At 40.9% G+C, this 17,348-nt stretch overlaps 1 protein-coding gene across 43 annotated transcripts in view; it reads left to right on the top strand.

The window, feature by feature from the left end:
* The window catches only part of PUM2 (pumilio RNA binding family member 2), a 63,986-nt gene that overhangs the window by 29,315 nt on the left and 17,323 nt on the right, over positions 1-17,348 (top strand). For 24 of the 43 annotated variants that reach the window (XM_083730012.1, XM_083730018.1, XM_083730005.1 and 21 more), the window contains 4 exons: positions 2,930-3,068; positions 8,632-8,775; positions 10,831-11,112; positions 13,524-13,760. In XM_083730012.1, coding sequence (XP_083586138.1) covers positions 2,930-3,068; positions 8,632-8,775; positions 10,831-11,112; positions 13,524-13,760 — 802 coding nt within the window. Of the gene's footprint in view, positions 1-2,929; positions 3,069-7,038; positions 7,117-8,631; positions 8,776-10,830; positions 11,113-13,523; positions 13,761-17,348 lie in introns of all 43 variants that reach the window. The other 19 variants (XM_083730002.1, XM_083730009.1, XM_083730028.1 and 16 more) reach the window with 3 other exon arrangements.

Raw genomic sequence — 17,348 nt, 5'->3', positions numbered from 1 at the left:
ACGGTCGGCTAACAATCCCTTAAATGCATTTTAGGGCTGGCAAGTGCTGTCTGCAAAGGTTTGAATTCTAAATAGATCGCTAAACTCCATAATTAATAAACTCCCTGCTGTGGAAGTGCCATGGCCTGATCACTACACTCTGAAAGCCAAGATAGACTTCCCGCTCCTCCCCGGCTCGGGTGACGAACCTATTTGGGCTCGTCTGCGAAAACTGATGGATCCTGATAGATTCCGACAAGCCTTGCGGAACCCTGCTCCTCCTGGCGACTCATTAGATGACCTTGTTGAGGACTGGAATAACCGGCTCTTGGCAGCCATTGATGAGATCGCGCCTAAGTGCCCTCTGCGACCCCGTCGAAACCGGGCCCCTTGGTTTACTGAGGAGCTCCGGAAAATGAAGCGGGATCTCAGACGGCTAGAGCGAGTATGGCGACGGACTCGTGACAGAGCCTCAAGAACATCTTATAGGACGCTTATGAAAGCCTATGAGATGGCTATGAAAGCTGCTAAGAAATCTTACTTTGCAGCTTCCATTGCATCCGCTAGCTCTCACCCGGCACAACTTTTTAAAATAATTAGGTCAATAATGACCTTAGGAGGACAACCAAATTTAAGCACAAATTCAACCCACAGCTGTGAGGCATTCGCGAGTTTTTTTGCGGAGAAAGTCCTGTTGCTTCGCCGTGACCTCCCTGCCAATTTAGATACAGTGACTGAACTGGAGGCCCCTTGACTGACTTCAGGTCCAGTGTTGGACCATTTCGATCGGATACTCCCTACTGATGTGGATAGATTCCTTCAAGTTGGTAGGCCCACCACCTGCCTCCTTGATCCGTGCCCGTCTTGGCTGATTAGGGAGTGTCCAGATGTTGTGCGGACCCCCCTGGTTGAAATTATCAATTTGTCCCTTGACACGGGGACATTCCCAGGGGAATTGAAGGATCCCTTAGACCTATCCAATTACTGCCCAGTTTCAAATCTTCCATACCTGGGTAAGGTAATTGAGAGAGTGGTTGCTGAACAGCTTGGTAGGTTTCTGGAGGAAACATCGGCATTAGATCCATTTCAGTCCGGTTTCCGTCCTGGTTTTGGGAGGGAGACGGCTCTGGTTGCCCTAACAGATGATCTCCGTAGACAACTGGATCGAGGCGGGTCAGGACTGCTGATCCTTTTAGATTTGTCAGCAGCCTTTGACGTGGTCAATCATGATCTTCTGGACCACCGCCTTGCAGACGTAGGGATGCAGGGCATAGCCCGTAACTGGTTGTGCTCTTTTATCTCTGGTCGGGGACAGAGGGTGGCACTAGGGAGGGAAATGTCGTCGCACCACTCCTTGGTGTGTGGAGTGCCGCAGGGCGCAATTCTCTCCCTGGTGCTTTTTAACATCTTTATGCGCCCCCTTGCCCAGATTATCCGGAGCTTTGGGCTGGGCTGTCACCAATATGCTGATGACACTCAGCTCTATCTGCTGATGGATGGCCACACTGACTCCGCCCCGAACACACTGACCAGATGCTTGGAAGCTGTGGCTGGATGGTTTCGTGGGAGCCGATTGAAACTAAATCCTTCGAAGACAGAGGTCCTATGGCTAGGTCGGGATGGCATGGGGATGAGGGACCAACTCCCTTCTCTTGCGGGGGCCCAATTAGTGCCATTGCCTTCCGTTAAGAGTTTGGGTGTAATCCTTGATGCCTCCCTTTCCATGGAGGCGCAAGTTACAGCAACAGCCAAGGCGACATTTTTCCACCTTCGCCGCATCAAGCAGTTGGTCCCTTACCTTTGCCGCCCCGACCTGGCCACAGTGATCCATGCGACGGTCATCTCCAGGCTTGACTACTGTAATTCGCTCTATGCGGGGCTGCCCTTGAAGCTGTCCCAGAAACTCCAGCGGGTACAGAATGCTGCAGCGAGGCTCCTCACGGGGTCTCTGCCATGGGAGCATATTCACCCAGTGCTTTTCAAGCTGCACTGGCTCCTGGTGGAGTACAGGGTCAGATTTAAGGTGCTGCTTTTGACCTTTAAAGCCCTTCACGGCCTAGGACCCTCGTACCTACGGGACCGCCTCTCCTGGTATGCCCCACGGAGAGCCTCAAGGTCCATAAATAACAACACCCTAGTGGTCCCAGGCCCTAAAGAAGTTAGATTGGCTTCAACCAGAGCCAGGGCCTTTTCAACTCTGGCTCCGGCCTGGTGGAACGCTCTGTCTCATGAGACCAGGGCCCTGCAGGATCTGATTTCTTTCCGCAGGGCCTGTAAGACAGAGTTGTTCCGCTTTGGCCTTTGGCTTGGAGCCAATTTGATTCCCTCCCTCTCTTCCCCCCCCCTTTTTTCTTTCTTTTCCTTCTCCTGCGATGAGGCTACATTTTAATATTTTAATGTTCCATTATTTTAATGTTGTATTTTATTTTTGTTTTTAAGCTGTAATCATTCATCTTGTTTTTATTATTGCTTGTAAGCCGCTCTGAGCCCGGCCTTGGCTGGGGGAGGGCGGGGTATAAATAAAAAAATTATTATTATTATTATTATAATTACAGTTTAACAGTAATTGCATTTTAAAATGTTCAGTATTTAAAATTTGCAGGCTGAAAGTGGGTAGAAAGACTGTTAAAACGATAACCTCCTCACCACACTTAACCTACTAAATGTCTCCACTTTAGGTTCCTTGCTATTTTTAAACTACATTTCAGTGTTACTGAATTACAGAAGGCCTAGCACCTTAAACTTGTGTTTTCTTGTGTCATAATTCTTCCATTGAACTAGTCTATGCCTGCTTACTTTAACTTATTTATACACTGTTGTTGGGGGTGTTGTTGTTTTTTAAAAAATCACAACCCCAAAGTATGCACAACATGTTCCAGCGTTTTTATACTATATTACCTTTTTATACTTCACATTTTAAGCAATTAGTGTCGCCATTGGTCTTTTGTAGGTTCTTCGTACTGGAGGAAGTCAACGTCCTCTAACTCCCAATCAGGGTCAGCAAGGGCAGCAGGCAGAGTCACTTGCAGCAGCTGCGGCAGCAAATCCAACTTTGGCTTTTGGTCAGGGTCTTGCCACAGGCATGCCAGGTATCTAATGATGAGTTAAGGAAACTAAGAATGAGTTCAAGCTAAATATCCTAAAAATCCTTCTGTGTTCACAGTAATAGACTGCTGAGATGCAATTTCTTTGTAACGTGTTTTTTAAAGCTTCGGTAAAAAATTGAAATGTGACTTTCATTAACCGTGTTTACAGCTGGCTGAAGAAATGTATGTACAAGATGGGGGAGAATAATGTAGGCTGCTTCCAGCCCCTTTAACATGAAGTGGTCTGTCTGTGCCCTCTCCATGGGAGAATTAAATCAACTGTCCAGTGTTAATCTCTTAATTATCACACCTTCAGATTATCAGGAGTAATAATGACTTGTATTTTAAGAAACATGAGTGGCATTCCAGTTGTGCAGTGGCACTTTCCCATCCCTCCTTTGTGCTTCAGCCCCTCGCAGCTGCCAAAAATTTACTGCTGAGTTATGAGAGAGTTATGGTATGGGATCTGCTGAAGTGAGGGAGCTGCAGCTGGGAAGGAAAGCCAGCTATTAGAGAAAATCTCCTTGTACAAACAGAAATGCTTTCCTTTTGTGCAATGAGTTGTTTGGATCCAAGGCATTGTAGTTTTTGTGTGTATCTTACTATGTAATATTTACTGTTTGTGACAATATGCAACACACAGCTTAGTGCTTTGTCAGCAGTTTTTTGGTGTTGATTCTGGAAAGTTTGAATTTCAGAAAAACAGATTTGAAACCACATTCCTTACATTGGTTCATAATATATTTCTACATTAGAATATGCACTTCGAAGAGCTTCACCTTTGGCTAATGGATGTCTTAAATTTGTCACATGCATTTTTACATTAAGAACTTAGACTTGCATGCATGACATTTAAGGATAGCTACACTGATTTTCTCTATTGTCTGCTTTTATGCAAGCTACAAAGTATCATTGGTCATCAAGCAGTCCAGAATATCTAATACTTATAGATTGGTTAGTAGCACAACAGTAATATTTCTAAGACAGCTCAGAAGTGCTAAGTATATACAGATGCTTTTAGAGCTTTGCTGCTGCTACTTTGACTATATATACAAAGCATCTTCTAAACATTTTTGCTCTCTGGTGAATAGGTCATCTGAACTGGTCCAGTTGAAGCTGTAACTTGGATATATGTTTGACCTTACTTACCTTGTTATGGGTTTAGTGTCATGTGAAAATGGCACCTTGGGCTGGTGGTGAATGTGGTAGATGATCTTTCAAAGACCGAAGGAAAAAAAGTGGCCACTACAAGTAGGATTGTTGAAGTATCAGGCTTAACTTTTTTTTTTCCTGGCATAAGCTTGCTTGGGAAGTCCTTTGAACTTAAGCCACTGTGTGATTATAACACAGTTTTGGTATCATTTGCTCTGGAGTGTTTCTTTGACTCTATTCTATATAATTATTGAACATCTAAATAACTGATTGGCATTCAAAGATGGGAACGTTCTCTGGTTCTGTTGTGTTGCAACTTCATCTTTTGACATACATGAAGGTAGTTTGGGAGTAGCCCCCATTGGACAATTCAAGTTAAGAGGCATAGGATTGCACTGCTTAGCACAGAGCTTTCCAAACATTTCGTGTTGCTGACACACTCTTAGGACATGCATCATTTCACAACACAGTAACTTAGTTTTGCATTTCGTGCCAGTAATTTTACTAGCAAACCTGAGGTTAAACGAACCCTTTCTAGCCCCAGGAGGAGCGCAGGGAGCGTTTGTGTGACACACCTGCACAGTTCAGCCGACGCACTAACATGTCATGACACACAGTTTGGAAAGCTCCGGCTTAGCACAGTTCTATGTCCTACTGTTCTCAATGGGACTTACTTTTGTGTATTTGGGTATAGGACTGCAGCCTTAATCACTAAACACCTGTAGTTGGAGAGGAGTAGAGGTGGTTTGTTTTTTGTTATCTACATATGTAACATCTAATTTGTGTAGGGTTCTGTTCAATGGTGTTCCTGCAGAAGTGGAACAGATTTCCACTCAACATGGTGGGCAAGGACAAGAATCAATGTAACTTCTGAGGCCAGACTAACAAAATTGATTGGTGTGAGGTTGCTGATTTGTCTTAGGGAGGCAATGCTTAGGTTTTGTACTAGGGAAAAGCAGAAACCAATACAACGAATGACAATGCTGTAGGAAAGGATCACAGAAACTACCTCAGTATTTACTGTATAAGTGTGTTGTACCTAACTCAGGATATGGGGCAGGAGTCAGCTTATGAGTCCCGCTACCAGAAGCCCACATAAAGACCTCTGCTGGCACAGTGGGGCTTTCCACTTTTGTGTCCCCCAAAATTGGTTCGGGGATCGGGAGAACCCCCTAAATAGCACGTAGCAGTTGGGAAAGGGGATTATCTTGTCTGGTAAACTGAAATATTTGTGCTGATGGAACAGTTGCCATTGCGCTTTGTTGAATTACTCCCTTGGTAAATGAAATGAACACTGACACAGTAATTAACTAATGAATTAATATTAGCAAAATATACCAAATTATTTAAGACAGATTCAAAGGCTACCTTGGAAAGTTTCTGGAAGGGCAGTTTGTAAATACCTTAAAAGAATAAATGGTACAGAAATAGTAACAACTTCTCTGTTTCATATAAAGCAGCAATTCTCACACCTTTTTTTCCAAGGAAATTTCCGCTTAAACATTACTGGAGGTCTTGGTGGACCACAATAAACTTCAATGTCCTTCAGTACCAGCTTTGTCAAAATCAGTGTTGTGATATGAAAATCATGGAGCCCTGGCCAGCTAGGGACCTTCAACTAACTGGTAGATGTTTAAAATAAATTAGGCTACACAAGTGCCATAGCATGAAAATCACAGGCCCTAGGTCTGGGCCTCATTAGCCTGTTTGTTAATTCTGGGTTGGGTTAAAATGGCCTCTATTTGTCAGAAGAAGAAAAAAATCAAGGCCAGATAGTCTTGACTGTTCCGTAACCTTTCTTAAATGAAACTTACATACCACCAGCTTTCTGCAGACCAGAGTTTGAGAACCTCTGACACATAGAAAGGTAAAGGATCAAGGTCCTTTAAATCAGAAGATTGGAGGTGATAGATCAGATAAATGAAAATAACATTTCTGTTTTGTGCAAGATCACTACAGTGCCTGTTCTGCTGCCATGATTTATAAAGTTTTTAAACAAAATAACATTTTTAACCCATAGCACAAGTGTGCCTTTGAATTTGCTGTCATTAATGTAGCAATGATTGGTATTAAAGTCGTACTATAATGATGTACATGATTATTAGGTCACCTTTTTGTTAGGGCCGGAAAGCCAGTCAGTTGACTAAACAAATAATTCTCTGAAGTCAAGAATTCCCTTCTTGACTCTGTCAGTACACTTTCTTTTTCTTTTTTAAAAATGGCAGCAATTAGAGGAATCAGGATTGCACTTCTTCACACCCATTATCTAGGAGTAGTCACTTCCCTCTTGACCCACACGTCATAGCTTTCATTGGCTGTATGCTGTAATTGGCTGCTGCTTTGATCAGAATCGCAGTTTGCAAGAAACATGGAGAAAACCCATACATCCATCATCAGAGGGGGCACAGAGCACAGGTGTTAAAGCATCCATTGTAGTTGCTGTGAGGAGGGTAGGCTGCTGTATGATCATACACAGTGTTCTATAAAACTCCTAGGGTCTTCAAACTTGGGTCCTTAGATGTTGCAAGACTACAACTCACAGCATCCCAGATCAGTGTCTAACTGGCTGGGAATGATGGGAGTTGGAGTCTGAAAACAGATGGGAGCCCAAGACTGAAGAACACTGTAGTAGCTTCTCTATGACCTAAGTTAAATATTTTAACTATAGTGGTACCTCGGTTTTTGAGCGTCTTGGAAGCTGAACATTTCAGTTTTTGAACGCCAAAAACCCGGAAGTAAATGCTTCCATTTTCAAACGCGTCTCGGAAGTTGAACAGATTCCGCTGAGTTTCCCCCCAAATTTTCTCCATTGAAATTGCAGGTTGCCCATTGCGCCTTGGTTTTCAAATGTTTCAGAAGCCGAATGATCTTCCGGAACGGATTGCGTTCGAAAACCGAGGTACCACTGTATTTTCAATAAATATTTCACTAGGCAAAATGACCTAAGTTTTTGTCAGGCTGCAGTACAGTAATTAAAATTTCACAAAACAAAATGCAAATGCTATTTTGTACCATACAAAGAACTTGCACAACACCTACATTGCTCTCAACCTTTATATTGGCACTCATACATTTAAAAATTTGAGCCTCCAGTATCATGCATATTTATAGTGATATATTGCACTATTGTGTGATGTGCTTGACCTCAAAAAGCAGGTACATTTCCCGAGGAGTGTTCTTTATGCAAAAAAACAAACAAAAAATAAACCAGTTCTTGGCTCTGTTTGTTCTAGAGAAGGGCCATCTATCTGATAAAGAGCAGTTTTTATCTGTGAAAGAGTTTTTGTTATATTACTTGTAACATTTATTCTCTAACGGCCTATTCTGCATTCTTTACAGAGGAGCAGTAAAGCAGAGTGCAGTGAAAGCCTGACCCATTTGCTAGCATGTGAAAATGGTAGTGAAGGTAGTAGAAAAGAACAGCACAGTCTAGTTCTGAATATGCATTTGTAATATGAAACTACAATTCTCCTGTTCCTCAGAAGGTTTCAGTATCCCTGTAACTATATATAGTTCTTTGTTGATTTCAAATGGTGTAGTGTCACACGCCTATGAACATGCATGTGATCTCCAGTATCCCTTTCTCCCCATTTAATGTGCACTATTTGCTTGTATTTACAACGAAACGAAACACAGAGCCTCCTGGGCATAAGCTGCCACTTGCATGCAGCCCTTACATGCATGGAAGGGGGACTTCAGAAGAAACCATTGACCTTTTTTCCCATCTCCTTGATTGGCCCTGGGTTTCCACACACGTTGTGACAAATACACAGCAGTGCATTGGCTTTTACATGTCTGTAGAAGTGACAGATTTGCAGGATGAATCAGCCCCACTCCCCTAAGTTTTGGGGGGGTTTTTTGTTCCCCCTTCCAAAAAAATGCTTTTTAATAAGTTTTTTTAATTTTAAAAAAACCTGTTATGCTGAAGTGTCCTCCACTGTGATTCTGTAGTGTTGCTGCTTGGGGTGGGGGTGTGTCACCAGTTCTCTAAAAACAGATGCTTCTGCCTTGGCTGTATAAAAGCAGCACTCTTTCAGGTCATGTTAGGCGGCTCGTGCAACATTTGTTACATCTGTTCCCACTGTCTCAGAAAAGCAGTTATTTTGCATTTCTTTTCCTTGCTTGGAAAGTTTGGGGCAGACAGTGAGGAGAACAAATAGTAGATGAAGGCAGATGGGGGAGTGTTTTGGAGACAGTTCCTCTGTCTAGTCTGCAGACAAGCAGGTGTGTGGCAAACTGTTGTCCGAGCCAAACCTTTGCCACTAGATTTGGAATAGAATTGGTTCATCTTTTCTCGGAGATAAAAAGCTGTCAGTTTGCTCATTGTTTAAAAACGATCCGTCATATAGATGCAAAATAAAACGCTTATCCCAAAATAAATAAATTTTACTAGTGTTTGTTTTGTATTGATTAGGCTATCAAGTCTTAGCCCCCACTGCCTATTACGATCAGACTGGTGCATTGGTAGTGGGTCCTGGGGCCAGAACTGGACTTGGAGGTCCTGTCAGATTGGTGGCTTCAACACCTGTCATCATCAGTTCTGCAGCTGCACAAGCAGGTAGGTAGATTTTTCACAACACTTTCACAATTTGATGGGGAAACATTCTAACAGTAATCAGTTCTCAACCCCTGCTTGCACTCTTTCAAATAGTGTTGCTTTATAGCTAGCATTATTTGCTCGTAGCTCCCGCATATATGCAAGAAAGTTTGTGTTCGGGTTGTTTCTCTCAAGATTTGCATCTCCTGTCCCTTCCCAAGCATAAAAAGCTAAATTACTGAAGGACTATTTCCTGGATTGTTTCAGAAATTCCCTTTTACCACCACACCAAATGCAGCCCTCTTTAGATATTGGACATGTGGAGAAATGATTGTATGAACCAGGTTGTACATAGGTGAACAGAAAGTAGATTGAGATCTGCTGTTAATGCTCTGGGAGATTTGCAGTAGACCTGCAAGGGTTTTTGAATCTCAGTTCTTAAAAAAATATCAGCCACAAAATGACTTTCTCACCTTGAATTAAACTGCTGAAATAAAGAAAGCCATTGTGTGAATGGTCTGGGAGCTTAGCCCGGTTCAATTCTGATACAGAAATGAAATGCTGAGGCTCAGAATGTGCTCAGAGGCACCTTGGTTTTTTCCTTTTTTGTACTTGGCTGTATTTAAAAACCAAAGTAGAAATCCCAAAATTAAATCTGCCGTACTTCAGTGCTGTAACTTGCATGCTTTGCATGCATAAGTTCCAAGGCTCATTCCCTGGCATCTCTAGGTAGGGATGAGAAGGTCTTCTGATTTGAAGCCCTGAGGAACTGCTTTCCGACTGTGTGAATAGTAATGAGCTAGATGTAGCAATATTTGGGCTCTGTATAAGGCAATTTAGCATGTTTCTATTACCACCCCCCACCACAGCCACTATACATGTTGGTAGTAATTTCTGTGATGGCAGCATGTTGCAATTACAGAAGGGACCTCCTGCCATTGCTAAGTTGTAGATACGCCCACGTTAGGCAAAAAGATTCCTGCATTGCAGGGGGTTGGGCTAGATGACCCTTGTGGTCCCTTTCACCTTGATATGATTCTATGTTCAGTCTAATACACACAGACATTTTACCATAACATAGGAAGCCATGCCCGGGAAGCAGTTTGGGGAGAGGAAGGGTAATCGCTGAATGTTAAAGGAGCATTTTGCTTTGTTCTCTCCTAATGTGGGGGTTGCTTCAAAGTCTTGCAGGTAAGCTTGGTGTAGCTATAGAGTGAATAATAAGAAAGGAACTAAAATGAGTGGTTTCTAATGCCGGGCTTGATGATTTGATTCTTGTTGTTTTGTTTTTGCGTTCAGAAAATTTTGGCATCAAACCCCCCGCCCCCCCAAATCTGGCTTAAAGTTAAGGGTGCCTTTAGTTTTCAAGAGATTGCTTTGGATGAGGCAGAAAGGTACATGGATCCTATTCCTGTGCTTACTGTAATAACCCATGAAGAAGAAGTGGGGGAAATTGAATAGCCATACTGGGAAAAGAGTATATGATAGTGCCTGGGTTTCAGATACGATTTTCCCTCAACAGTGAGCAGGGAAGTGAAGTGACGGCCCATCAGATTCACACTAACAGCAAACATTGAAAGGGGGAAAGCAGTGAGAAAGATGACAGCACCTGAGGCAAAGAGATAAGACCCCTTTGCTGCATGTGGAGTGGAAGACTTGGAAAGGAGGAAAGGTCTTTTTAATTCCTTGCTGCTTGTCCTTTGCAGAAAGCAATAACTACTCTTAATCCTGCAGCTTTCTGTAAAAGACCAGCATACAAGTGGGAGATCCCACTCCTCCAAGCTCTTTACAGTTTGTGAAGATCGTATCCAAGGCAAGACAGCTTTCCACAGTGGGAAAGGCTGTTGAATTTGTAGACCCCTTTTCATTTCCCCAACAATTTGCTCTTTTATTTTCATTTAAAATTCATTTCATCTACTTAAGACCTTATGCAACTGGGATCGTTTTTGCGTTGAATATTTCTTTTGTTCACTGATGATTTGCCTTTATGGGAGAGAGTAATGAAAATAGTAGTCTCATTTTTCTAAAATCGAAATGTTCTAGAATCTGATGACTGAAAACCATGTCTCTTTACAGCGGCAGCAGCTTCAGCTGGAGGAACAGCAAACAACCTCACAGCAGCCACAAACGGGCTTTTCCGGCCCCTTGGTGCCCAGCCGCAGCCGCAGCAGCAGCAAACAAACAGTAGCCTGCAGTCCAATTCATTTTATGGCAACAGTACTTTGACCAATAACTCCCAGAGCAGTTCACTCTTTTCGCATGGTCCTGGCCAACCAGGAAGCACATCCCTTGGCTTTGGAAGCAGCAGCTCCTTAGGAGCTGCCATTGGCTCTGCACTCGGTGGATTTGGCGCATCTAGTAAGTTACATTTTTAAAGAAGGAAAACTGAACAGGTTGTATGAATTGCTGTGGATGAAAGAAAATCCTGTTTTTGCATATTTATTTCCTACATGCATCAAAAATGGTACATCTGGAGTTTCAACGGAAGGCAGTTTAGCCTGCTAGGCCTTGTACACGAGAAACAGGGTTGAGCGTGTTGATGCCTTTGACAGACAGCTCACATTTGGAGCTTTTCAAACTAATTCTCTATTGTGGTTGATTTGTCTTGTGCTTTTCAAAGTTTATGTCCCTTAAATGCAACTATGGGCTGAGCAGTGGGCAAGCGAAATTCCCGCCCTCCCATTCCTATTGGACCTGCTTTAGTTTATAAATGTTTAGGACTAGCCATTTTTTATTTTCATTGGACAATGATCTTTACTGTTTTATTCACAGCTTTGGTAGCACAAGTACTTCAACACCTTTCTAGAATTTGTTAGGCTGTTAAGATTGTGGAAATTGGTTTATTATTGAAGGAAGTGTTGAATGTATGGTGAAGCACACATGAGTAGTTTGTTGTTTGCATTGCATAGAAGAATGTATGTGTGAAGCACACACAATTCTGCGCACATTACAAAATAGAAGTGCGCTTGCACACCCTGACAGTGGAAAATGTCCCATGTGAAACAATTTTTTTAATGTATTGGAGAATTTAATAAAACTCTTCAGTTTTGACCGTTATAAGCAGTTTCCCTTTTTAGTCTTGTAGGATTGTTTTTATTTTAGCCAGTAAATTCCATTTTTTAAATGAGGAGATATAATATAGTGTAAAAAAAGGTGCCCTTTGTACAAATCTTAAAATGCTTTCAACAGAAAGCTATGAATGGCAAAATGGAGAATTATGTCCATGTGATTTTTACATAGAGTACCCTTAAGACTTCCAAAGTTTTGTTTTGTTTTGTTTTTCACTCCCTTAGCTGAGTATGATACAGATGTGCCCATTTATAAAAACAACCTTATTGTAGTCTTGTGCTCCTTGTACCCTGTAACTAGTTAATTGCAGCCATTTGTCATTTCCAAGTTTAATCCTGTAATCTTGGTTAGATTATATAAAATAAGTCCATTCAAGTCCCCAATTATGTTTGAAAGTGTTATGCATATACTATTTTTAAAAGAGCTCTTCATATTGATAAATTGTTTCCCCAGTTATTATGTTTGTTAATAATGCTATCCTAAATTAGAATTAAAATATTAGCTGCAACTTATTTCTTGTTACTTGACTAGTCCTTTGTAGTGTGCTAAAATCAGGTTCTACAAAGCAGAGTAGGGATATAGCAAAAATGTGTGTCACACATCTCCAGGTTGTGGGTGGGTAGTATATTAATCCTCTCAGGCAAATGTTATATGTTGCTTGAGTCCTAGATGATGGATAGACACCAGCCTGCTTCTGTATTTAATTTGACATAATGATGAGTGGCAGTTAATCTGGACATACACTGCATTTCTGAATTAAAAGCAGAATAATTTTGACTGCTTCTTAACAAACAGGTGAAGCAGTTCAAGATATTTGCTCGCATTTGCTAAACAGGGAAGCAAAGTTTTACCTAGTGTCTTCAAATATGTTTAGGTAATCTCAACATCTGCCCATTGCCTTTACTTTCACATAAAGTTACAGATTAAGATTTTTTAAATGGTATGACATTTATCCTACAAAATTCAAGTACGTCATTGAACTATTAGTCCATACTTTTTAAATACATATCCCAGTTCCTTGTTTAAACGTGACCACATATATTTGGCTATTGCAGTTCAAATCCCTTTTATGATCTGCCTTCAAAATGTCATTGGACTTTTTCTTTTTTAAAAGAGTGCTTACTTAGAGAGTGTGATCAATTCGAATGCTTCTGAGAAGTATGGAATCTCAGGGGAAAAAAATTGGTAGCAATTGTGAAGTAGCATGGAACAAAATGTCTCTTAGGGATTCTCCTGTAGAACCAAATCCCGTAGCACTACTGAGCTGGGGGTTGTTGCAGGGGGAGCTCCTGTCAATATAGTAATTCAGCTGGAGGGGGGAGGGGACACCATTTACAGAAATTATTTCAAATTAATACTCCGCTTCATTGGTTCATTTTAACACAGTACGACATACCTGACTATTGGTCCCAAAGCCCGACTCCAGTGTATCAAAATAACCTCAGAAATGTTACTAAGTCTTGAGTGTGTCGAGACTTGGCGATTGCTTAAAAATCCTTCCTGATTTGAGGGATGATGCTTGTGCTCATTTTGTGATTTATATTAAATCATGTGTGGTTATCACAGTTAATTTGTCTTTGGAATAATTTTGATTGTTATAATGATTGTGATCACATCTGTTATGACCCAGCTGTAGGTTGGGGCTAGGTTTTCCTTGGTTGACGCTGTATGTAATAGGGTCTTTTTATTTCTTCCTTCAGTTGGCAGTTCTGCAAGTAGTAGTGCCACAAGGAGAGAGTCTCTATCTACTAGCTCTGACTTGTACAAAAGATCTAGTAGCAGCCTAGCACCCATAGGGCAGCCATTTTACAATAGTCTGGGATTTTCCTCCTCTCCAAGCCCAATAGGCATGCCTCTGCCAAGCCAAACTCCTGGACATTCACTTACGCCTCCGCCTTCACTTTCATCACATGGATCCTCATCCAGTTTGCATTTAGGTAAAAAAACCAAAAGCCCTTTTTTGTTTGTGTATGTATGTGTGTATATGTATTTTTCTATGTATATTAAATATTTTATGTTGGGTTAAATGTCAATTTGCCTCTTCAGTAAAGGAAACAAATGTTGCATAACGGGCCGGGTCCCAGTGTGTTGCTCAGCACAGTCAAATCTTTTAACGGATGCAGTTACCAAAAGTTAAATCAGCCCCCTGGAGCAACATGTTTTTCCATAACCACCCTTGCCGCATCAGAACGAAAGCCCGATTTCTAGAGAGAGAAAAACAAACCAAGATTGGGTTGTTTTGTTGTTGTTGTTGTACGACAGGAAAAGGTATCTATATTCCTCTTGTTTCTGTGTTAAACATATGTCTGCTATTTATGGAGTCGGCTTTAGGCTAATGTTTGGTGCGTGGTAGTGACATGAATTATTATATCTTTGTTAAAGAAAAGCACATGCAAAGTTTGCAGTACTGAAAAATCCTGCTTTTTGAACCAACAGGTTAGAATGATTTTGCAGGAAGTCTTTTAGAAACTTGCCTTCCAAACATCTGGAGGGGGAACAGCAGTGATATGTAGTCTATAATACATCCACTCCATCACACCTACTGCATTAGTAATATTTTCATCAAATTTTGTTTATGCTGATAAATGTTTTATTTAGCATGGTATTAGGCTTATTTTTAAAAGATTGAATTACATACATTTGTGGGGGCTTTTTGTGCAATTTGCAATTCTGAACTTTCCTGTTAGTAATGCTGTGAGCTATGTAACTTCAGGTTAGTATAAGCTGTGTAACTGAAGGTTGTATACTTTACACTTGTGAACTGTAGAGGCACTGGGAATTTTGCTAGAGAAGGGTTTCTCTACCACACAGATCCGAAAACATGACTACCAGACATGTTTTAAAATGTCATATATATTATAAATCTGCTTGTGCTATAATGGCACAGTACCTAAATAAATGCTCTTTGGTCTTTCCCATTGACTTGTAAAAGCAGGCAGTTTGGGCATATATTTATTGGCCCTGTATGGCTGTATATAGAAAATAAAGTACTTTAAAAAGTGCTGCATTTAGAAGTAGTACTAAATAAACCTATGTTAAGATGTGTAGATGTGCAAAGTATCCTTATTAAAATGAGGCTTCAGTCTAAAATATTGGCATTTTATTTATAATAAATTATATTATAAAGCAGGTCCTGATTATAAGCTTACAGTAGGCAGCACAGGAGCACAGGAGGCTGGACTAATAAGCCCCAAATAAAAATATAGGTTTTATTATCCATTCTATGTTTTTTCTTTGTTTATTTTTTCCTACAATAAGATAGCTAGAAGATGAAGGTAGCACTCAACCGATTCTCATGAAGTTAAGTTGGTTCTAACTGCATTGAAACAAAGATTACCAGATGTAAAACAGTATTCAAGGTTGTCTAGCCTAGTACTTGAATATTGTCTCTACTTGGAGACATTTTTACTTGGAATGTGTTTCAGGTTCTCTTGCACCTCTACATTTGAGTAGGGTTTGCATCTTGCCTCTTGATCTCTCCTCAGGAAGAACTGAGGTTCTCTGTCACAACGCAAGGAAAAATACTAGCTTCCTGTAAGCACAGTGATTGACAAGAGACTTATGTGCATATACCCAGGCTTTTCCAAGCCCATTTCCTACCAAAATGCTTGGCACACCCAGAAAAGCTGCTACTAAATACAGTCATACCTTGGAAGTCGAACAGAATCCGTTCCGGAAGTCTGTTCAACTTCCAAATGTTTGGAAACCAAAGCACGGCTTCTGATTGGCTGCAGGAAGCTCCTGCAGCCAATCGGAAGCCCCGTTGGACGTTTGGCTTCCAAAAATAGTTCGCCAACCGGAACAGTTACTTCTGGGTTTGTAGCATCCGGAACCAAAATGTTCGAGAACTAAGCTGTTCGAAAACCAAGGTATGACTGTATTCCTAAGTGGAATTCAGTGTGATTTTTGAAATTTATTTTTTGGCAAAAGAAGCACTTGCCTCAATAGCACACCACTCTTTAGATTCCATCCAGAATCAGACATTATTTATTCTCTGTAGTCGAGAGCAAAGGTGACCTGAGGCGCTTCTTGGTTTGACATTACTCCCCTCTAAATGACATATGATTAGGCCGGCTTTACTCTGGCAAAAACTTTAAAATTCTGCTTTGGGATAATCCCAAGTTCTACAACAAAAGCTGTTCTATAGCTGTGCAAGTTATGAATTAAGTGGTTCTTAATTTGCATAGTTTGTGCTGCATTTTTTATTCTGCTTCTGAATATTCATGGAAGACACAAAATATTTATTTATTTATTTATTTATTTATGTATTTATTTATTTATTATTAAGCCCTGCCTGCTGGAAGCCTGGAACTTAGCAACTCCTCAGGCTTTTGATATTTTACCATACATTAGACACTTCATTTAATTCTGAAATGTCTAAAAATGAAAGATGAGATTCATAACACTTTGAAATCTGCACCCAGTACACCTTTTGTGGCTTTTTCTGCTTGATCAGAAATATAGCAGGCACACACTGTGCTATGAACATGACCACTTGTTCAAACCTGTACCCAAAGGTCACAGTGTGTAGTACTGTCGTTTAGGATTAGATGTTCAATGCCATTCCTCCCTGTCCTGAAGGTCCGTATCCAGCCTCATCCAGATAGGCAGCATTCTATGCTCACTGAGCCTACAAAGCCCTGTTGGGCTGCTTCTTGGAGTTCCCCCTAGATAGATAGATAGATAGATAGATAGATAGATGGATGGATGTAGTGGGGAAGGAAGAGATGGAGTCATCTGGATGCTCATGCCCAATCCCAGCTATATTAAATTATTGTTTTCTACATTGTTGTCTATGGGCAGCTCTGTCTTCCAGCCTTTGAGGATATTGAGAAATAGCTTCTCATTGTGAATCAGTAAGTGATCTATCCAGCCAGTAAGATGGTTCTTTCTACCCTTTTATACATATACCTGCACCTTCATACCTCGCTGTAATAAAGTTTGACATCAGTGGCTAAAATCAGTAGTTTTGAAAGGTCCAATCCGCTATCTGGATTCCAAACAACAGCCAGTTATATCTAAACAAAGAAGGCAACCTGCTTCTTCTCAGGAAATAATAATAATAAATAATAATAATAGGAACTATATACCACCCTTTATCAAAAGATCTCAGGTTGGTGTGCAACATTAAGAACACATTTTATGGAGCATAAAAATAAAAGGATAATAGACAGGATAGTAATAAAATAATCATAGTGTCTCTCCCTCCCCACCCCAAAGTTTTAACAAGCCATGTATTATCTAATGGTGAAAGGCCTGGGTAAAGAGGAATGTTCTTGCCTGGCACCTAAAAACATGTAATGATCATGCAAAATTTGGTTATGATCTCTTAAAAGGTGTTCAGATGTGTGGCAAACAAACAGCTTTCCAAAAAATACTGGAGACGTCTGTTACTGGAGACGTCTGTTTCTCTGTTCTCATGTTCAGTCAATTCCCTCCTCCCACCCACTTGTCAGTTCCACTGAGGAGTTATAGTGCTGTATTGAGGTTTTAAAGAGAGTTTTCTGTTGGATTTTTTAATGGTT

The sequence above is a fragment of the Podarcis gaigeae genome (genome assembly GCF_964106915.1).
Source record: "Podarcis gaigeae genome assembly, chromosome: 3".
NCBI lineage: Eukaryota > Metazoa > Chordata > Lepidosauria > Squamata > Lacertidae > Podarcis > Podarcis gaigeae.
Note: the sequence above shows the minus strand (reverse complement) of the source record. Positions and strands in the feature narration are given on the sequence as shown.